This window comes from Peromyscus eremicus, chromosome 1 (genome assembly GCF_949786415.1).
Source record: "Peromyscus eremicus chromosome 1, PerEre_H2_v1, whole genome shotgun sequence".
NCBI classification, from domain to species: domain Eukaryota; kingdom Metazoa; phylum Chordata; class Mammalia; order Rodentia; family Cricetidae; genus Peromyscus; species Peromyscus eremicus.
Window position 1 is genome coordinate 40,499,843 of NC_081416.1, and position 22,813 is coordinate 40,522,655.

Below are 22,813 nucleotides of genomic sequence, written 5' to 3' on the forward strand. Positions count from 1 at the left end.
TGATCGCGTGACGAGCACCGATCAGAAATGTCTGCAAAACAACTAACTGATGAACAAAACTCTCTCTAGAAGAACCTTCAAAGCCTTAGAAAGGAAAATGTTTCTGAAATAGGAATAAGGTCGGAGTGTTTGGTGTATGGAAAGAAGTCAGTGTATTTAGAATAGGATGGTGTTGTCCTTTGTCAAGTTTACAAACAAGGAAATGGAGACTTTTGGAGGTTCAAAACTTCCCCAAAGACCACTAAATCACCAAGTGTTAAGAAGTCTAACACCTATACTTCCCATCCCATAATATTCTGCTTGATTTGTGCAGACAACATGTAGGGGTGATCCTTGCAGAGTGTTTCCAGTGCAGCCCTGGACGACTTTCTTACACGGCAGCTAAAAAAGGTATAGTTTATCCAATATTACTTGGTGAGCTAGAATCAAACTGAGCAAGCCAGGAGAGGATCAAGCTAGTAAGCCGCACTCCTCCACAGCTTCTGTATGGCTCCTGGTTCCAGGTTCCTGCCTTCACTCCCCTCAGTGATGGGCCATGATGTGGGATGGTAAGCTAAAATGAACCCTTTTCTCCCCAAGTTGCTTTTGGTTATGGTGTCTTGTTACAGCAATAGAAACCCTAACTGAGACAGAACACGGCAGTGACCTGTTTCATTCTCTGTGATACAACCTATCAGGGGCTTAGAAAATTTAAATGACTTCTCCATAAATGAAAGGTCGTAGAACCCAACTGTCTCCTCAGATCCTTATGCATCTCTAAACCTACTACATTGTTAGCATTTCTCTTACCTTAAATACATGGTAAGATGGTCAATGATTCTATAGTGTTAAATGAAGCTACTAATACCTGAGTGCTTGTGGCCTATGAGATACTGGGATGGGTGTTTTTCTTTCTGTTTTTTTGTTTGTTTGTTTGAGACCTGTAGTCTACGATATGCTCAAACTTACTATGTAACTCAGGCTGTCCTGGAATTGACAATCCTTCTGACTCAATCTTCCATGTGTTGGGGCTACTGGCATGCACTACCCTTCACAGATTAGGATGGATGGACGTATTTCATATATTTTAATTTTTCACAGCAACAACATAGACTTCATGTTATAGTGATGACAAGAAGAGCAGTTGGGTTCCTTTTCCCAGCTGGCCAGTTGTGTGTTTAGGACAGAATACAGCTGTGGACTGCAACAGTGCATGCAGAGCTCCAAGCTGTCTTATGAACTTCGGGGATACACAGTCTACTGTGCCAAGTGAATTCACTAGGGCCCCAATAATCTTTCTCTCCCCTCCCCCCCTTAAGTTTACATTTTGTCTCTTTTGTCGGACTTAAAGGCTTTTCCACAGGCACCATTACAGGCTCTGATTCATGTATACATGAATCATGCCACAAGGACAACGTGGCATACACTTAAACGACCCTGGGACCTACAAAGAAATCTAGGAGAGTACCCCTAGTTTGATGGGGCATGCAGTTGCCACTACTGACCACCAGGTGGCAGAGCCAGCCAGCTCAGGCAGCAAGGAGGCAAAGCACGAGCACAAGGCCTGGTTACAGATGAGGTTGGAAATCACAGGCCTGAGAGCAAAGGCATAAGATTTGTTGACAGTTGTTCTCGGCAGGGAAGACCAATTTCAGGCAGAAGAACAATGAGAAAATGATACCAAAGTTGCTAGGTCAGAACATTCTATTATAGATAGTCCTTTTGTAGTACAGGACTACCCGTCCTCCTCAGGAGTTCTGCTGGGCCTCTTGTTGACCGTCCTTTGTAGAAGGTCGGGGAGGAGAAGGTCCTGGGACCCTCACCCGAGTATCCAGCTACTCCCTCTAACCAGTCCTATGCAATTCTTCCCTAACTGCTCGTGGTCGTACAGGATATAGGTTGGGGATGATGAAGGGCTGAGTTTCTGTTACCCAGACACGGAGGGAAGCCATCAGTGTGGCTGACTTAGGGTCATCAGTGTGCCTCCCTGTAACTCCTCACCCACTGCTCTGTAAGGAAACCAGCCATCTGGGCTCCTCTGGGTGACCTTTGGCGGAGTTGCACCCCTGTTTGTCACTGGGGCCTTAGGAGGAGGAGGAGTGGACATTGTTTACATCTCTCCTGGGAAGGAATTTTAGCAACATTTTTTTTTTTCTTAAAAAAAAAAGTTTATTTTTAATTGTATGTGTGGTGTCTCTTAGCGCGCGCGCGCGTGCGCGCGCGCGTGTGTGTGTGTGTGTGTGTGTGTGTGTGTGTGTGTGTGGTATTTGCACATGAGTGAAGGTGCATGTCTTCTACGGAAGTAGGATACGCTCTTAACTGCAGAGGCAGCTCTCCAGCCCCTGTACACAGCACATACAGGGGCAGAGCTATTAACTCTAGGTGTGCGGATGTGAAGATGAAAGATGCTGGAGCGGGAAGCCATGAGTAGACTAGAGACCTGCATCTGCATCCACAGAGAGGGCTCCACCACCAGCATCTTGCTTCCTTTTATTACCTTGTTCCTAATCATCAACCTTCCAGTTTCTTTTCTTTGTGCATGACTTTCCTTCCTTCCATGAAGCCTGAGTGATGTTCTAAGAGACGTCCAGCATAGACTAAGGAGTACTAGTGTATCCCAGAGGCTCGGCTTCTACCCACAGGACCTCTAGGAATGGGCATTTGTGAGGATCACAAAGCCTGCCACCAGAAGTTCCCACTCATCACTTGTCCCCACAGGGCTTTATACCCATTGGGGAACACAGCCCCAGCTCTCTCAGTGATAAAAATCATGCTCTCTGGAATTTTAGAAAACCTTACAGTCTAATTCTGGGAAGTGAAATGTTTATCCCTTGTTTGCTGACAGACTATCTCAGGTATGGGTCTGCCATGTTTTCTGGATGCCTCCAATTGATCAAGCATTGAGAACTGCCTTAAAAAAATTGTGTGTGCACACAGGTTTGTGAATACGAAGGCCAGAGGTGGATGTTAGATATCTTTCTTAATGGGTCTCTATCTTATTTTTTGAGGTAGGTTCTCTCACTGAACCAGCAGCTCACAGATTCAGCTAGACTGGCTAGCCAGCAAGGCCCATGGATCCTTCTTTCTCTACCTCCCAAGTTCCAGGGCCACAGGCATGCACGCCATTGCTTCCATCTGCTTACAGGCCTGCTGGGGATCTGAACTCAATTCCTCATGCTTGGTGGCAAGCACCTTCCTGGGTCTAATCCTCAGCCCCAAGACGTCCCTTTTAAAGTAATAAGAAGCTTTAGCCATTGAGATTTCTATTTCAGTGGCAGAGGGAGTGTATGAGACAGGGAGACCCGCCTGGTGCTCAGAGGCTCAAGGGGGATCCTTGCACCATTAGCCCCCAGGCTGGTGTTTTACACAGGGCATTCAGGCTAATTTAGTATCGCTTTCTCTTTAAGTGTGAAGGACTTGAAAAGAATCAGCTTATTAACTGAAGAATTCCTGAATGGATGAAGACTTGAGTGGGAGGTGTCAGCTGAAAAGATGTAGCTGCGTGTCTGTGGTCCATCTGTGTGCTTCGAGGGAAGTTGTGACTGAGAAGATAACATGGGAAGGTGGACGAAATGGCACTGAACTGCTACTCTGGGCATCAGATCCCATGTTACCTAAACATCAGATCTGTGCACGTTGGGAGAGGGAACTGTTATATCATTCTCCGTATGGCCAAGGATCCTTATTTTTCCCATGGCTGTAACGAATGGCCATATTGAAAATAAAAGACATGGCTGGGGAGATGGCCCAGAGAGAAAAGCGCTTGCCACACAAGCCTGGCAACCTGAGGCCAGTCTTCAGAACCCAAGTGAAAAGCTGGATGCATGCCATACTGCTCTGATCCCAGGACCCCCGTGTTGAGATGGGAGGCAAAGACAGGAGAATGAACTAGAAGCTTGCAGCCCAGTTATCCCGGAGTACAGAAACAATCAGCTAGTGAGAACCCACTTCTCCAACACTGTCCTCTGACCTGTAGGTACATGCGGAGGCTTGCATATACACTAATAAAAAAAGGAAATTTAATATCTCACAGATGGAGAGAGAGGAAATTTAGAAGGTGTCCATCGGGCTGGTTCTGCTGGAGGCTGTAGTATAGAAGATGCGTTCTTTCTCAGCTGAGCTTCCTCCCTTGACCTGTGACCCCCTTCCTTCACCCTCCAAACCAGCAATGAAGCATCCACTAACCTGCGACCTTAGCTTTCCTCATCACATCTCCCCTCACTCTGACCCTCCTGCCTCCCTCTTATACTTTTGTGATTCCATTGAGTAACTGATCTTAACAGTCCTTGATTTAAGCACATCTGCACAAGGAAACACATTCGCAACTTACAGGGAATAGAACATGGACATCTTTAGGGGGTTGCATTCCACCTACACACCAGTGTTGTATGGGTTATTTCTGTTGCCATGGTGACTTCGGGGGTGGTATTGTTGCACCAGTCAACTGTATCAATGACATTTGTTTTTCTCATGGCTTGCATTTCTCTGCTCAGTTTCCTGGATTATGCAGAGCTGGGTGAACATTAATTGTCAGACCTGGGCCTACCCTGTGGATTGCAGTCAGCACAATGTCTTGTTTATATCTAAGAAAACAAAGAGATACAGTCAATGTCAGGACTCTGTCTTTGTTGATTTACGTTGGACATAAAAGTTAGAACATGAGGGTATCTAAGAGATGGTGTGAGTCAATCTTCTTCATCTATGTGTGAAGACAATAAGGTACAGAGGGGCCAACATGGAGGAGGGAAGAGGGAGAGAAGCCTGTGGGAAGAAAGGTCTGCATGGAGCATAGCTCTGTGTAGAGGCAAAGCTCCTAAGGCTGGCCATGGACACCTGCTAGGTAGTGACAAGCAGGTGAGCATTTCTTTCCTAGTTCTTTTCTTGTGGCGTCCCAGGGACTGGGACTGTGTTGGGGAAGCCTCTGTCAGGGGCCACTGGCTGTGTAAGCTTGGCATTTGCCCCCATGACATTGGGTTGATGAGGGGACATTTTTAAAAAGCACAAGAAAAATAAGAGGTTTCCATAGTTTGCTGATCTGAGGTAAGAGCTGTTTACTGTTGTTTTTTTTTTAAATGACAGAATGGGGTGATTGGATTTAAATATAAAGATGAAGACATTGTTTTCTTAGTCTCAGAAACAGGATCTAAAGAATATAGCTGAAGTGCAGGGGTGGGGGGTGGGGTGGGGAGTCTGTCCTAGGCTTTAGGCTTTAGTTTAATTTTTGTTTTGTTTTGAGACAAGGTCTGGCTGCATGGCCTGATTTCTGATTTTTCCTGCCTCTGCCTCCTGTATGTTGGAGTCACAAGCATTTACCATCATGTTTGGCTACTTTAGCATTTAAAAAATTTTTTTTTCTTCAAAGTCTATAGAGATTGCAGGACACTAGATATCTTAAGTCCTTCAAAAAGGGCAAAAAGAATTTGATATTTTTCAAACCCCTAAAAGTGCAGAGAAACTCAAGGTTAGTTGTAAAGCAGAAGAGTGCTGAGGGTGCAGAAGGAGGGCACTGAATGGGCACAACAGAAACCCAGTGTGTTAAACAAGTCCCTTGGTTTCCCTGAGGGCGGCCACGTAGCCCCTGCCTGTCTAGGATCGCAGATCCAGACTGGTTGCTTGATTGACCCACAGCAGACAAGCACTCGGGCATGGGTTAACTATGGAAACCCAGCATCTGGGCCAACCCTGGTGTAGAAGGAAGAACTAAGGGTTGTCCTGCCCATTTGCCTCAGGCCTTTGCTGTTGGGGTTTGCTGTTCCCACATGCCTGGTTTGCTGATTTGTGGCTTTTTTTTTTTTTTTTTTTTTTTTTTTTTTATGGGATCTGCTAGTTTCTCCCATAAACCACATCAGGCTGTGCATTATTCTGGTTCCTGTGAGGTAATTCATTCATCAGCATACTTTTTAGTGTGGAAATGTTTAGGGAGATGATAAACTAAGTAGAGGTTGTGTGTTTGATTTATTGGTTGTAGTATTAAGGCAACTCTACATAGTTAAAAGGGAGGTTTATTTTGTGGGGGTAACTTACAAGTGAAGGGATAGGTTACAGGGCCCGGGAAAGGTGTAGTGCAGTCCAGTGGTATTCTCTGGAGAACTCTGCTCTGTCTACCTCCAGTGTCCAGGATCCAGGAACCAAGAGAGCCAGCACATCCAGATCTCAGATCTTAAGGGCTCCTGTCTCGGCCCCACCTCATAGGCGTGACAGTTACCGGAAGCCTCAGTTGGGGTAGTGCTTCCAGGTCAAAGCTGAAACAGCTACCCACTTCACTGGTTTGACTTGGAGAACTGTGGACCTTTTGCTTTTCCATAGCTTTGCTAACACCACAGCAAGTGGGGACGGAAGCAGAAGCAGGAGAGAGATGATGGCGAAAGGATTTTTTTTTTTGGTGGGGAGTGGGGTCAACTTGACACAAGTTGGTGTCATTTGGGAAGAGGGAGCCTCAGTTAAGGAAATATCTACATTGGGCTTTTTCTGAGGGCAGGTCTATGGGGGCATTTTCTTGATTTCAAAATGAATGTGGGAGGGCCCAGCCCACTTTGGGTGATGGTACCATTCCTGGGGCATCTGGGGTATATAAGAAAGCAAATGGAGCCAGCCATGAGGAACAGGCCAGCAAGCATTGTTCCTCCATGGTCTCAGTCTACTTCAATTCCTGCCTCCAGGTTCTGGCCTTGAGTTCTTGCTCTGATTTTCCTCAGTGGTGGACCATGACTGGGAAGTATAAGCCAAATAAACCCTTTCCTCCTCAAAATGCTTTTCATCAGAATATTTTATCATAGCAACAGAAACAAAGCTCTTGTGACACAGAGCTCCTGTGAGACACACTGGAGACCGTGGGGGGAGTTGGAGGACATGGACATAGTGAATGCTGAAGTCAGTCTCTGACCATGGTCCTAAGCACCTGCAGCACAGAAGCTGCCATCGCGAGAAGACCAGGCCAGGCTTCAGGGCTGGCTGGCTAGTCACGTGACAAGGATATAGCCCACTTCCTCAGAAGTTGCACAGGGGACGGTGGCAGCAGTGAGAAGAGCGGATTTCGTAATGCTTTACGACCCTCTTGAAGCACTCCGATCTGTCCTCAGTGCAGCCTTTAATTGAAAACCACTGGATTCCACCTGAAGAAAGAAAAGATGCTGAGGTGGGTGGGGCTTTAGGAAGGTGCCACCCACCTGGCCTTGCGTGCTTCCCGCAGTAAACAGGTAAAAATAAAAGACAAATGAAATCTCCAGCTTAGACACGAATCTAGACTTCCTATGTGAGGAATGGCTTCCTCATCTCACCTTTAAGAACTCCCAGGTAAACTGAGCTGCGCACTTTGTAGTACACGTGCTTTGGAACTGTAAAACAACCACAGCTTTCTGCTTATGACTGCTGTTGTCTAGACATGCTAGCTGTGTTAGCTGTGGGGGAGCTTGCTCATAACCACTCCCCAGCATCACTCCGGTCTGTAACTTAATCAAAAGGCTGGATCTGCACAAGGTTATTCTAGTAAGTGCTTCCTAGACATGAAATCTTATCATACATTACTCCACTATTTTTCTGGCTTTGGTTTGCTTATTTTTTTGTTTTGAGACAGGGCCTTGCTATGCAATGGAGGTTGCCCTTCAGTTCTCAATCCTCCAGCTTCAACCTTTTGGGTTTTGGGATTGCAAGTGTGTACCACCATACCTGGCCTTTCCCCCTTAATTAAATCACAGTATAACACCTGCAAATGGACAAAGTGAAAAGCAAATTCCAGTTGTCCCCTAGTTCTACTGCCCGAAGCTTCAGATGTGTCAAGAAGACTAATGAGCATTCCCAGAGCAACAAAGACAAAAGGGATTTCTCAGCCAGAGATTGGTTTTGCTTCCCCAATCCCAGGATGTAAGTTATCGCTCAGAGATTTCTGCTATCACAGTTGGGTAGGGCAGCAGGGGACATCCGTTCTGGGCATCTAGGAAGAAAGGCGAGGGATGTTGCTATACTCTCCATCATAATGAAAGACATTCCTGTGTTGTTCACCACCCTGTCCTGTGACAAAACACCTGAGGTAAATTGAAAAGAGGAAAGGTTTGTTTTAGCTCACAGTTTCAAAGATCTCAGTCCATGGTTTCTTGGCCGTGTTGTTTTTTGGCCTGTAGTAAGTAATACGACCGTAATGGGAGAACATGGCCAAGGAAACCACACACTTCATGGTGTCCAGGAAACAAAAAGAGCATAAGACTGGGAACTCAGTATTCCCTTCAATAGCATGTGCTCTGGGACATAACTAACTTCCTTCCACTAGGACCCACCTTCTAAAGGTTCCAGCATTTCCCAATAGGGCTAAAGGCTGGAGCCCAAGCCTGTAAGACATGGACCTTTGGGGGACATTCGAGATCCAAGCCTTAGCAACTATCCCCCACAACAAAGCATTAATCTTCCACAACTGCCACTATTGGCAATGTTTAGAAGCCGTTGATAAAGCCACATTAAAATGTAACTTTCAATTCTGTTTAACCCCTACCAGTGGGAAATGGTAAAATTTCCAAGATACCGAACTCCTCTCACACAGCAAAGCCATTCCAGGTCGTTGATTCGCCACAGGCAGTTCTAAGTATTTTTCTAGGCCAGCTTTCAGGCTCTAATCTCTGCATAGAATCCCTTACTTCTTAAATTGATGTCAATGTGAATGCCTACATTTCAGGAGTAGAAGAGCGATGTCAGAGAACCAATGTCCTCGACTCTGAGGGGCTTTGGGACCTTTCTCCATCAATAATAGAGAGACTTTGAACAGTAAAGTTCAAAGTTACCAGGCAGAGATTGACAGAGCCCAGACACTTTTTTTTTTTTTTTTTTTTTTTTTGGTTTTTCGAGACAGGGTTTCTCTGTGTAGCTTTGCGCCTCTCCTGGAACTCACTTGGTAGCCCAGGCTGGCCTCCAACTCACAGAGATCCGCCTGGCTCTGCCTCCCGAGTGCTGGGATTAAAGGCGTGCGCCAACACCGCCCGGCTTGCCCAGACACTTCTTAATCCCAGTCCCCTTGAGGTGGGAATTGTGGCTCTTTCTCTCTCTCGCATAACTTTGATGTCCTCTGATTTTTGTTTTCTTTCCAATTCCATGGAGTTTTGCTTTGCTGATTTCTATTTATATGTAGAAAACTATGTGCATAAATTTGTAATTGATTTCATCCCATTAGACAAAGGTTGGACATTTGCCCATATTAACAAGTAGATCTAGCACATGCTACATAACAGACAGTGTTGCATGGTTTAGATACAACATAGTCCAACTGCTTCCTGTATGTGAGCATTTAGGCCATTCATGAAAAGGTTTTAGCCTTTCTTTCTTTCTTTCTTTCTTTCTTTCTTTCTTTCTTTCTTTCTTTCTTTCTTTCTTTCTTTCTTTCTTTCTTTCCTTACTTATTTAGTGTGTGTATGTATATGTGCAATTCTCCTTTATATAATAAGACATATTTGTTATGACTAAACATGTTAGGTTTTTTTCTGTACTTCACATTGCCTTGCTTTTGACCAGCAAGGTTAAACTGCTTTTTGGTTTGTTTACATGTTGATATTTTCTGTGCCAAGAATTGCCTTCATGTTTCATTTTTCCTGATAGTTTGGTGTGTGTGTGTGTGTGTGTGTGTGTGTGTGTGTGTGTGTGTGCATGTATGTGTGGAGCTCAGAGGTTGATGTCAGGTATCTTTCCTCAGTCTCTCTCTATCTTATTTTGGGATGCTGGGTCTCTTTCTGGGATTGGAATTCATTGATTCGGCCAGGCTGGCTGGCTAGTGAGTTTCATGGATCTGGCTGACTTTGACCCCAGTGGGATACAGGAACACACAACCAGGTCTGTCTTTTTTACTTGGATTCCTGGGGTCTGAATTCATTTCTCCATGCACTTGACTGAGCCGTCTACCCAGTCCCTAGCTCATCTTTTAAAAAGGGATTTTTAGAAATTCTGCATTTTTCTGGATAGGTAATAATGTTTTTTTGTAATCTATTTCTTTTTATTATTTCCAGTCTTTTACATTTACTTATCATTTACCATTATCATTATTTTACGAATTATAAAATATGGATACATTCAAATCAATTGTGTTTTTTATGACTTTTGGGTTTTGAATGTTAAGGGGCCTTCTCTTTTTCAAACGTGAAATGTGTTCACCAGCATTTTCTTCTAATCTTGTCAGCATTTGTTTTTTGTGTTTAACATGAAATCTGGGCAGTTGCACAGGAGCCTGCATTTAGAAAACTCTTCAAATGATCTATTAATGTTTTCTGAGATGTGAATGCTGTAAATAAGGCTACATACAGATTTATTAATATTTTGGGGATCAAATACTTGTATTTGAATCTTGGCTACCATACTCATTTACCAGTAACTATGTAAAAATTATTTAATCATTTTGTACCTCCTATTTTTCATTAAAACAAATGGAGAGGATGGGGAGATGACCCAGAGGTCTTGCAGAAGACCCAGGTTGGGTCCCTAGTGCTCACAGGGTGACCCACAACCTGTAACTTCAGTTCTAGAGGATCCAATGCCCTCTTCTGGCCTTCAGAAGCTCTTGCAAACACACAATGTACATAAACCTATACGTGCACACACATATACATGTATGAGTAGTATATAAATACAGCTTTAAAATGGGATAATGAGCTAGGGACATAGCTCAGTAGTTGGGGAGTTGCCATGTGTATAGACTTGGTTTCAATCTCCAACACTCAAAAGATAAGAAGAAAAGTGAGTGAGGGGTTTGGGGTAGCGAGATTAGTGATGGGATCCATCCAGGTCATGTTATTGCATAACTAGAATAATGTAGTCCTGGCCAAGCCCTCGTTACAACATTGGGCATACAGCCGGTGTTAGCAGATGATATATGGATTATCTCCGCACTGCTAGAGATCAAGACTCACCTTTAGCAAAGCTCTCTTTTATACAAAACTGACCAGGCTTTGTTCTGCAGGTTCCAAGGTTTAACAGACATCCATGGAATGGGATGGAGAGATTGCATGACCTGCAAATCACACCTCCAACATCTGCGAGTACAGCAAAAAAGGGGGAAATTGTGATGGAGACCAGAGAGAATGAACAGAGCAAAGGGAGAGGGAGAAGAAGGGAGGGATCCAAAAATATTAGTGAGTTTCAACTTTAAAGAATAAGCAATGCTTAAAAAATTGATTATACAAATCCACGTAAATTGAGATGATTTCATTTTGAGAATTTAATAAGGGAAATTTCAAAGCATGTGCTACATTAATGAATCAGAAGCACCCTGAACTGACAGAAATCAGAAATGAGGACACTTTCTTGGTGCCTAATTAAAACATCAGTTATACCAACCACATACCCCCAGCTAGGTCTTCATTTCCAAGCCTAGGATAGTATGTTATACACCTGAATATTCATTACTTGACTAGTGCACATTTATTGGTTATCTTTAGTACTCAAATTCGGTTGTTGCTCAATAGTATTGCATATTTAATTATGTACAACTAGTTCAGAGATTTTTGGACTTAGGCAGCATCTAGAATATTAGTTCCCAGTTTCCGAGTGCATCAGATGGAGGTAAGTGGCTAAAATAGATTTCCATGTAACCGGAAGACTTGAATTAGAATGCATGGGAAGTGTAGTCCACGAATCTGCATTTCAGATGTGCTGCGCTAGTTGATGACATAGAACTTGGACGCAGATGTCTACACTGGTGCTGGAGACTAAGGCTTATCAGTTCAGGAATCTTCTGTGATAACTCCTGCAGGGAGCCTTGGCCAATGACAGAAAGCTTGTTACTGTTAAGAATAACCCAGAGAGCCGGGCGGTGGTGGCGCACGCCTTTAATCCCAGCACTCGGGAGGCAGAGCCAGGCGGATCTCTGTGAGTTCAAGGCCAGCCTGGGCTACCAAGTGAGTTCCAGGAAAGGCGCAAAGCTGCACAGAGAAACCCTGTCTCGAAAAAAAAAAAAAAAAAAAAAAAACAACAACAAAAAAAACAAACAAACAAAAGAATAACCCAGAGGGTTCAAAGACTCTTAGGAACTGGGCCAAAATTTGTCCTAGTGTTCATACTTTCCCTTTCATCAACTTTTCCTCCCTCCCTCCCTCCCTCCCTCCCTCCCTGCCTCCCTCCCTCCCTCCCTTCTTTCTTTCTTTCTTTCTTTCTTTCTTTCTTTCTTTCTTTCTTTCTTTCTTTCTTTCTTTCTTTCTTTTTGTTTTTCATTTTTTCCCCCCAATAGGATCTCACTATGTAGCCTTGGCAGGTCTGGAATGTGCTCTGTAGATCAGGATGGCCTTGAACTTAGAGACCTTGTTGCCTCTGCCTCCTGAGTTCTGGGATTAAAGGCATGCATCACCATACCTGGCATTTCCCCATCTTTTAATATATAATCACCACTGCCATGTTACTTTTTTTTTTTTTTACTATAACTCATGTAATAACTTACTAGACATATGGTACAATGTGTTTTTTATCTTTCTTTGCTACAACCAAGGTGACTTTCAATAGAAAACAGTCTGGGTAATGAGACCCTTTGGTCAGATCAATTAAAAATATATTTTTGTGTGGATATGCATGCAATAATGACTGAAGCCATGAATTTGAAGGAGAAATGGGGTGGGTATATGGAAGGGTGCAGAGGGAGGGAAGGGAAAAATGTTGTAATTAAAATAGAGTCTCAAAAATCAAAAACAACAACAACGAAGAGTGGGGTTTACGCCTAGGAATCTGCTAAGCAATTTAGATGCATTAGCCCAATCATTTAAAAATAAATATGCTTCAGCCAGGAATTATATTTTCCAGTATTTCTCCCAAAACAAGTCTTAATAGCTTTCATAAGTGGAAGAGATGGAGAAACAAAAGCTTTTTTGAAACCTTGGCCTGGTTCTTGGCAGTAACTCTGAGGTCCCGAAGCTGCCAGCCTTTCATGTGCCCCAGGCCTTCCCTCACCTCCTCCTGCTAAAGATCTTGGTTCTTCCTGGCTGGGGGTCAGCTGCTGCCTGGGTTACTGGGCCAGCTGTTTCTCAGGGAATCCCCAAGGGAGCTTTTTTTTTGGGTTTATCATCACCCAGTCTTCCAGCCAGCTCTTAGAGACCCCCTTCATTCCTCAGACCTTCTTTAAAAGCACAGGAGGACTGAGGCAGGAGCTTTCATGAGTACCAACAAGAACACTTCTTTTGATGCTGACTTTTATTCACTGGTTCTCACATCTTCCTTTATGTACAGAAAAAGTAATACAATCCTCTGAATTATTTAAAAATGTAGATTTTTTATTAATAATATTTAATTAGCACACAAAGACATGGGTTTCATTATGACTTTTTTATATATGTATATCAATGTTCATATTCACCTCTTCACTACCTCCCTCATCCCCCACCTCTTCTACCTGGTCCCCTTCATCATAAATGGTCTCCTTTCTCTCTCTGTCTCTGTCTCTCTCTCTCACACCCCCCACACATACACATACGAGTGTAAAAATCTAGAATCCAAATATGAAGAAATATAAGCTATTTGTTTTAGGTCTGGCTTAATTTTTCTTAACACTATAATCTCTAGCACCATCCTTTTGCTGAATCACTTATTCATGATATCCAAGTCACTGAAGATGTTTACTCGTGCCATTTCACCTTTCATATGCTCCTCTCCTTTCTGGAGGAGATGTATAAGTAGAAGATGCAGCACAAACCTGAGCTGCATCCTGTATTTAATGAGAGAAGTATAGGAAATAGAAGGTCTGTGCTGCATTTCTACTTATACACCTCTTCCACACACTGTTTACTAATATAGTTCCTTCCTCTATAAAATGAGAAAAACCACCCGATGGGTAGTGAGGAGTAAATGCATTAATACAGATGAGCCTTTAGAATAGAATCAGCTCACTAACTGATCTTGTTCTCAGCACCTGGAGGCTCACAGTGTCTCATAGAGAGAGAAGGTAATTAACCCAAGAGGGGGTTTAGGGGCAGCAAGAGAAGGCAGCTTCTGCAACTGGACTTTCCCAGTCACCTCACTTAAGTCCACCCTGCACTCAAGCGTATTCCAATTCTCCGTTTTCTTAACCAGCTGCCCCTCTATTGAGCTCTTCCTTTATCATCACTTACCACTTAAGAGGCAGGATAAGATCAGAACCTCAGCAATGGCAGTCCTTCTCATGCTTAGATTTGCAGGCCAATGAAAGGTAGAAAGACAGGCAGGTCCAGCCATCACCTCTTCCTGAGGAAGACCGAGGAGCACATGGTGGCTGTGTAAAGAGAAGATACTGGCTGAAGCACTTTTTCTTCTCATTAAGAAGGTATACATATGTTTTGTGAAAGAGGAAAATTTTAAGGCTCCCTTCTCTATAAAAATAACTGTTGGGGCTGGAGAGGTGGCTCAGAGGTTAAGAGCACTGCTTGCTCTTCCAGAGGTCCTGAGTTCAATTCCCAGCAACCACATGGTGGCTCACAACCATCTGTAATGAGATCTGGCGCCCTCTTTTGGCCTGCAGGCAGACGTGCAGACAGAACACTGTATACATAATAAATACATAAATCTTTAAAAAAAATAACTGTAAAGCCATTTCTAGTTCTGGAATTTAGATGTCTCTTTTTTAAACCAATGCCTTGGTCTCGCTTCACTTGTCCCTTATACTGTTGCTTCAGCCATAATATGAAGTGAGGCCAGTGATGCTTGTAGGTTAACATCTTCAAAAATCCTTCTGTTGTTCAAAGGGAAATGTTCATTTCAGCTTCACAGACTGAAGCTCATCGCAAATGGTCACAGGCACAGGGGAATGTCACGTGACAGTTGACGGCCGTGCTCACTAAGTCATCAGAGTTGCTAAAATGTGACTAGTCGTCCACACCTACCTTTCTCGTGGCAGTTCGCCTTGTCTAAACTTCTTTAAAGGTCTGATCACAGTGAAAGTTTCTAGTGAACGAGGTGAGCTGTAACTGAAACCAACAGCCCGATCCTCTAGATTCTAAACAGTTGAAACAGTAAATAATGATGCCCAAGTAGGAACACAGAGAAACTGCCCTTCACATCCTCATCTGTATGGAGTGCATTCTCCTTCCTCAGGAAACTATCAGGCTAAGTGAGCCTACTCACTGTAAATTGGCCTGACACTTACTATAGATTATATAGCTTGGACACACACAGCTCTGTGGACCCACCACTTAGTCTAGAAATACTCAGCTTCTCTTTCCTTTTTTTTTTTTTTTTTTTTTTTTTTTTTTTTGTTCTTGCTGGGGTTTAAAGCCAGGGTAACACACATACTTATCATATACCTACCCACTCACCTACACTGGAAATCCCAATTTTGATGTCTCTGGAAAAATACCAAGGAATCTTTAGATCAAAAATTTGATCAAATTACAGAAGCATTTCAATTTAAAAATAATGTTTATTCTTTTTTTATAATACACAGGTCCAAATCAGTAGATTCTTCTTGAAATAAATGAAAAATTTAAGAACATTAGAGGCTCTTTGCCACCAAACCCCATGCCATCCTCATATGTAAGTAACCCCATTATTAGGATGCCATGTATTTCTTAACAAATTCTATACCATGGTTTATCCAGATGGGCTCCTTTTATGCACATCTTCATCATTTACTTATAGCTTGGAACTATGTGCCATATTGCTTCCAGTGTTACCTTTATAAAAATAATACACTCTACTTACGTTTCCTTTGTACTTCACTCAAACATATAATGATAATCTTCTTAAGTCAATTTAAAAATCTACTTTAAAATTCCCACTGATCTGAATCTTGGAAACAAGGGAATGAAAAAAAATATGCTGCTGCAGACTTCATAAAACACACAAATATTGTCTGTATGGCTGAATGATTATCCATCAGCTTTGCATGGGTGTGGGTGGTCACCACTCAGATCAAACATGCAATGTTTTCTCCTGTCTCAGAGGTCTGCTCACAGTCCTTTTTTAATTGTCCCTTCTTCCCCAGAAATAATCCCTATCCATCCTTTTTAAATATTATTGATTAACGGTACCTGATCTGGAAATGTATAGGCTTATACAGTATATTCTGCTATTGACTGGTACATCATTATTTTGTATGTATCCATCATTCCTAATTCATCTTATAACAATGTCCATCCCTACATTCCAAGACACACAGTGGTCACTTTCAGAGGCCTAATACTCTATAATCTTTTTCTTGCTTTCACTAAAAAATATTGTGTATCTGTGGTATGTGTGTAATATATATTAATAAGGATCTTGAGTCAGAATTAGGAATAACGTGAACCTCATGCAGATTTTGTGGAGATCAAAAAGGAATGACCCAGGGCAAAGAGCTCTCTCTGCACATTGCCTGCTGTGTCATGAGGAGCTGGCTAAGCCTGTTCTATGGGTGTTATGATGGTGACCAGGGGTCAAATGGTTTTTCTGTTACATAAAAATGTGTTGGTACTTCCCTAAGCATGGGAAAGGCAGATCTACCTTCTTAAGAGCTAAATGGGCATGGTTTTGAAAATTCCAGCAAAATTCTCTTGCTTAAAAATATTAGAAAATTAAATTATGCTTAAAGGAAAGGATATTTGGTGTCATATATCTGTACAAATAGCCCCATGACTGATACCCAGGAGGGGGGATATTGTTTACTTTGATGAAGCAGATGATTTCACCTTTATTCAAGGAAATACATTTCTGACGCCAGTTCATTAAGGCCAGAGAACAGCTTATAATGACTTTTACACTAAAGGAAAGGAAGCAGAAGAGAGAATATCATCAGTTCCAAGCTTTTTGTAGTCTAATCCCCATGGTAAAGTCTAGTACCTAAAAATGAGCATGGCACATTGCACACTAAATGGATCCGGCTGTCCTAGAAAACATTTGTGAATGCTTACCAAAGGTTAATGTCTTTGTATCATTGAATCTGTTCCTAAGCATTTTCTCTGAAGATTGAACAAACATAAGAAGACAATGACCCAAACCAGTGTTGATAAAGGGTCCCAAATGGTGAGTTATTGAATGGGAGGCCTGGTGAGGAGAAATAAAGATGAAAAATAAAGAAGACAGCAATATCTGGGACCAGGAGGTCTTGCCTAAGTTGAAGACTTATGCCAAGCAAGTTTATGAAGTACAGCATCATATATACTATTTGCAGCGGGTGGGGGCAGCAGGCAGAGGTCAGCAGAGAGCTAAATCAGACAATGTTGGCAAGAAAACATACATGGGATACCTCAGACACAGCTGCCCTGGGACTGATAACCACAGCTCAGGAGGAAGAACTGGGTCATCAGAAGCCACGACCTTGACTCCTATGAGGCGCTGGCTCCAGCCTCATATTGGTCTTGCCAAGTCCATTCCTGGACAAGGACACAGAACTAAAGTTCCCTCTGTCTTTTTTTTTTTTTCTGTCAGCTCCTCTGAGAAAGTCTTGAGTCAGTCTGGCTCCTCACAGTACAACAGCCCAAATGTAAGGTGAAGGATAGCGAGTCCACACAGTTGAAGTCAGTCAAGAGCTGACGAAGTCTAGAAGAGTGAAGAAGCAGAGAGGATGGTAAAGAGGCAACAGGTGAGAGAAGTGCATGGACCAAAGGCTCCCCAGGGACCTAGGGCTCCCTAGTGTAACCCTGAGGTCTGAGGAGCAGCTAGGACTAATCTCTGCTTATACTTGCTCCATAACACTTTACAAGACTTCTCTCTCTCTGGTATGAAATTCAGTGAAGAAGTGTCCTGCCATCTCCTTTTTCTCTTGTTTTGGGTTGTATGCCGCGAGAAGAACAAAAGCAGGAATGTAGGCCGAGGTTTAGGGCTTTTGACTTGGGCCATTGAGCAGTTTGTCATGATATTAACTGAAAAAGTGAAGTCGAGTGAAAAATAAATTTGATAGGAAATTCATGAGCTCCAATTGAGATGATTTCAAGTAAAGACACCAAGTAGCAGGTGGCTCTGAGCCTCAATTTCAAGAGAGAAGTCAGCGCTAGAATATAAATCCAATGTGTTACTTGAAGCATGTATATGAGACTCAAGGAAACTGCCTACTGGATGCTTATAATACATGGAGGGGGATGAATTTTTCTTGAAGAACAGAAAGTAGGGATTCACAAATTCTTGTTGACTACGTGCCCCTTAAATATCATCAATGGAAAACTCAAAACAAAGCTTGGCAATGATCAAATGAAACTTCTATGAAACCAATGGAAATACTGTGAGGTGAGGAATACAGAGGAGCTGGGGGCTCTCTCCAGATCTCCACACTTCTTGTGGTGACTGTTATGGACTGAATATACATGTTTCTCTCAGATTCATGCTTTGAACCCCTAAGCCCCAGTGTGGCTACACTTTGAGATGGGCCTTTACAGAGGCAACTAAGATTAAATGACATTGCAAGAATGAGGCCCAGATCCTACATAATTAATTTCATTATAAGATGAAAGCTTGCCCTGTGGTCACCTCCCAGTCATATTCAAAGGAAAGGTCACTTGAGGACACAGGAAAAGGCCACTAGAGAATCTTCATCAGATATGCAGACTGCAGGAACCTTGGCCTTGGAACTTCCAGACTTAGGAGAAAATAACTGTGACGGCAGCCCACCCCAGCCTGTGGTATCTGTCAACAGTCCTACAGCCTGAGCAAGTGATGCAGTAAACTGTTGTGGAATGTTATCTTAAGATGTGCTACATTTGTATGCTGCATAATATTGGTTTAATGATGCAAAGATGTGCTGCATTCTTTTATGTTGTTTAACTCTGTAAAGCTGTATTACTTTCCCTGTCTAAAACACCGGATTGGTTTAATAAAGAGCTGAACATCCAATAGCTGGCAGGCAGAGAGAATAAATAGGAGAAAAAGAAGAAGAGGGAGGATGGAGAAAAGGAGAAGGAGAGAAGGACACCAGGGGCCAGTCACCCAGCCAACCAGCCAGCAACAGAGTAAAAAGGGAAGAAAGACATATAGAATAAAGAAAGGTAAAAAGCCCAGAGGCAAAACATAGAAGAAGAGAAATGGGTTAATTTAAATTAGAAAAGCTGGCTAGAAATAAGCCAAGCTAAGGCCATGCATTCATAAGTAACAATAAGTCTCCATGTATTTATTTGGGAGCTGAGTGGTGGACCCCCAAATAGCAAACAAAACAAAAACAACAACAACAAAAACCCCAACTACAGTGAACAGTCCAACAGCCTGAGCTGATGATGCAGTGAACAGTCCTGCAGCCTGAACAGGTAGGTGATACAGTGAACAGTCCTGCAGGCTCAGCTGGTAATGCAGTACACAGTCCTGAGTGCTCTCGTGTGTTAGTTAGTAGGTAGATGTGGCCTTGGGTTTGGAGGCACAGAGGGATTTGGAGAAGAAGTGTTAGGTCAGTGCAAATACTAGATGTGAATGAACTAAAGAGCATCTCATTTAGATGGAAGGCACAGAAAGGGTTATGTCCCTGGTAAGCTAGTGAGCTAGAAAAAGGAAATCTATCCCTTACAGAAGAGCATCATCCATGGTGCTGCATGGACCGTTAAAGAGCAAATGACCACACACCCAAATTATCTAGGAAAATAACTAGACCTAAAGTCTACACATCTCAGTGAACTTCTATATAGTTAGAGTAGCCATTCTGAAGCTGTGGAGCTTCATGTTATATTTTACACTTTCACTATCAATTTTTTTGCACTTATCTGATTAAGTGTGTGATTTAAAATTTTTTTCAAGTTCTTTACAATAATCTTTGTGTGTGTGTGTGTGTGTTTGAGACAAGGTTCTTCTAGGTAGCTCCAGCTATCCTGGAACTATCTCTGTAGACCAGGCTGGCCTCAAACTCACAGAGATCTGCTTGCATCTGTATCCTGAATGCTTGGATTAAAGGCGTGCACCACCACCCAGCCTGCAATAAACTTTTAATAATAATAAAAATAAAGCAAATGATACCCTCTGCAAGACAGACAGCAATAACACCAACAAAATGCCATGTATTTTCCCCTAAAAATTTCTTCCATGGACTTGGCATAATCTATATTGTTTTCACAATCTTTAGAAATATAGACAAAGAACTGAAGTTTAAAATCAACTGCAAGAACCAGGCACAGGCTTGTAACCCTAACACTTGCCAGGCAAATGCAGGAGGTTTTCAAGTTCAAGGCCAGCCTGGGTCAGATAAGATTCTGTCTTAAAAATAATTCCAAAGAGGGAGAAAGTACAAAAGACCATAGAGCCCCCAGGAACAGCAACACCAGTGTAAGTCTTCCTAGGAATACAACAGCTTTAGTTCAGTCTCGAAGAATTCCTGGATACAAAACCCATGCAAACTTGAAACTCACAAGGAAGCCAGCTACCACTAACAATGACTTGAGAAAGGAGGAGTCAGGCCCAGAACAACCATCTATATAGATTTAGAATTGCTGGATACAGAATCCAAGCTGAGACATTATAGCTTAAGTTAGATGGGGTGAGGGGCAAAAATTTGAAACAGGCAAAAGAGACCACCACACTGAGCATGTAGTGCAAAAAGGCAAATAGGATTGCCAAGAAGAAAAAGCACAATTGTTTGCCAACAAATGCTTGCTGAGCATCTGCCGTGTGACAGGCGTCCTCCTGGTAACTGGGTTCGTCACGGGAACAAAAGAAATGACAAGTATTTATTTGTCTCATGCAGCTTGCTTTCTAGAGTAAATAAAACTTCAATTGGTGGAAGGATAATGTGCAATCCACGGAAGTCTGGGATCAAGAATTTATTAAGGGATGAAATGGAAATAACACATTCAGGAGTACAGAATGAAGTGGCACCACTGCCTTTTCGTCTACCAGGGAAGGATGGGGAAAGCTCTGGACCAGGTCACCAAGGCATAGTGTCAGGAAACCTTCCATGTTCAAGAGAGCATGTGTGACCCTCCTCCTCAGTTCTTATCCAGTCACATACCCAAAGAAAACCATGCCCATAGGGCTTGTCACCTCAATACCGTTGGCTAAATGAATTGAGCCTCCACAACACTTCCCCTTTTTTTGTTTAATTATGAGGGTTCTAATCCTAATATAAAACTATATACAATAAGAACAATTATCAAGTATTGTCCAGAAGAAAGAAAAGGTAATAACATAAACAAAAATGGAACTGCAACCAACAAGAACAGCATCAAGCAAGAAACACATACTAGATGTTCAGACCATAGGTAAATGGCAAATTACAGAGATTACTCCAATAGTTGTCCTATCCTGAAGAGTCTAAGTCTTGTACCTAATATGTCATTAGCTAAGATTCAAGAGGATTGTAACTGTAACTATCTAGTCTTCAACCCCATCAAAGACCCGAGAAGGAAAGTAAGCAAGTAACTTTCCAAAAAATGCAAGAAATGACAGAAACCACCTGGCCACCTGGCCAGTCATCCAATGTTTCTCTGCAATGTTGGGGCATCTAACTTTGGCTATAGGCCTGGAATATCTGACAGACCATTTTCAGAAGCAAGAAAATTTGAAGGACTGTCTTACCCTGTCTTGGCAAGGTTCAGTAGTTACTTTTCCTTGTGTCCCGCTTATCTGGATTGGACAAAATGCTTACTGTCAGCAGTTGAAGCAAGGGGAATTTTTTGACCAACAGGCCAGTTTGCCAAGAAGAAAACAAACTCCATATGGAGTGTCTTCAATGCCTATCATCTTCTCAGGAGTAGATTGGTGCTGCCAGGAGCAGTTGTACCTCACATAAACAGAATTCTAAGTTATTAAAACATTTAAATGCCATATTCTGTAGGTCTTTGAAGTGCTTGAGGATTACCTATCTTGTGGAATATATCTCTGCACACCTAGAAAACTAACTAACATGACTATAAGTTTGACAAACATGGGTGACTACTAACCTGTAATTCTTATTAACCTATATAGACTAAAGTTTCACATTATAAAAATAAATAATCTGTAAACATGTACAGTAGAAAGACAATGACCTTAAAATTGTGAGAATATACAAAAATATGTTAACCAGAGGTAAAAAGTATACTGCAATATGATAAAAATAACCTTAATTTGCATCAGTACACAAAATATCCTAAACAGATATAGAAACATATATACAGAATGACAAAATTAATTTTACATTTGTATCAATATGCAAAAATATTTTAAACAGAAGTAGAAAAATATATACAATATAACAAAAATAATTTTGAATTTGTATCAATATGCAAATTATCTTAAACAGGAAAAGAAAAATAATTTTACATTTGTATCAATATACAAGAATCCATACCAATGCAAATTATCTAAAACTGAGAGTTGCTTTTTTAGTTTACAAGTAGATATAATAACATACCTTATTATCCTATCATATCTCTCCCCCTTTTTTCTATTCTAAAGGAGATTCCTGAGTCTAATCTTTATTGTTCCATCCCCAACCCTATAACAACTTATAACAAACCCCTTACAGATGACACTTATCTATAACCCTGAGAAAAACCAAAAACCATCCACCCCACCTGTTGCGAGAGGGGGTGTCATTTTCTTAGAATTATTTCCTGCTGTCTGGAGGGCAATGGTATCTCTATAGGATCCTATAAGAAACCTAAAACAATGGGTAAGTCTCATGAGGTCTAGCAGTAACATTTGTAGCCAGTCTCTGAGTAATGGGTAAAGCTTATATGAAGTTCTGGCTAGAGTGGTGTAAGAAGGTGGACCATCTCAGCTAGCCATCTTGTAATTGTTCTGAGCAGTTTATAGTCCAAGACTGATCTTTGAGTGCCCCATGTTGGATGCCAGGTTATGCAAGAATCCATGGAAGTCTAGGATCAAGAATTTATTAAGGGATGAAATGGAAATAAAACACTCATGAATACAGAATGAAGTGGCACCACTGCCTCTTCATCCACCAGGGAAGGATGGGGAAAGCTCCGGACCAGGTCACCAAGGCATGGTGTCAGGAAACCTTCCATGTTCAAGAGAGCGTGTATGA

At 42.2% G+C, this 22,813-nt stretch overlaps 1 protein-coding gene and 1 long non-coding RNA gene across 5 annotated transcripts; one reads left to right on the forward strand and one right to left on the reverse strand.

The window, feature by feature from the left end:
* The first annotated feature begins 314 nt into the window (after positions 1–314).
* Positions 315–3,738, forward strand: LOC131896826 (uncharacterized). The gene is made up of 2 exons (XR_009375521.1): positions 315–390; positions 3,387–3,738. It is a non-coding gene; the product is annotated as an uncharacterized LOC131896826 (long non-coding RNA).
* Positions 3,739–5,915: 2,177 nt separating this feature from the next.
* C1H9orf57 (chromosome 1 C9orf57 homolog) lies at positions 5,916–14,201 on the reverse strand. 4 transcript variants are annotated; one of them, XM_059259775.1, is made up of 4 exons: positions 14,037–14,201; positions 10,857–10,979; positions 6,958–7,091; positions 5,916–6,394 (listed from the first exon to the last, which is right to left on the reverse strand). In XM_059259775.1, exons 1-3 carry the CDS (start codon positions 14,137–14,139, stop codon positions 6,967–6,969), a joined length of 351 nt encoding a protein of 116 aa, XP_059115758.1. In that variant the 5' UTR covers positions 14,140–14,201; the 3' UTR covers positions 5,916–6,394; positions 6,958–6,966. The 4 variants fall into 4 exon arrangements, with proteins under 4 accessions (XP_059115758.1, XP_059115744.1, XP_059115751.1 ...); XM_059259761.1 differs by having other exon boundaries at positions 5,916–6,397; positions 6,954–7,091; XM_059259768.1 differs by having other exon boundaries at positions 6,951–7,091.
* Between the last annotated feature and the right edge of the window lie 8,612 nt (positions 14,202–22,813).

Coding starts and splice junctions, on each gene's coding strand:
- C1H9orf57 (XM_059259775.1), bottom strand. CDS start 14,139: ATGGCTGGACCTGCCTGTCTTTCTACCTTTCATTGGCCTGCAAATCTA. Junction 10,980..14,036: donor CTTATCCTGCCTCTTAAGTG/GTAAGTGATGAT, acceptor CTGTACTCGCAG/ATGTTGGAGGTGTGATTTGC. Junction 7,092..10,856: donor AAAAGAGAGCTTTGCTAAAG/GTGAGTCTTGAT, acceptor TTCTTTCTTCAG/GTGGAATCCAGTGGTTTTCA.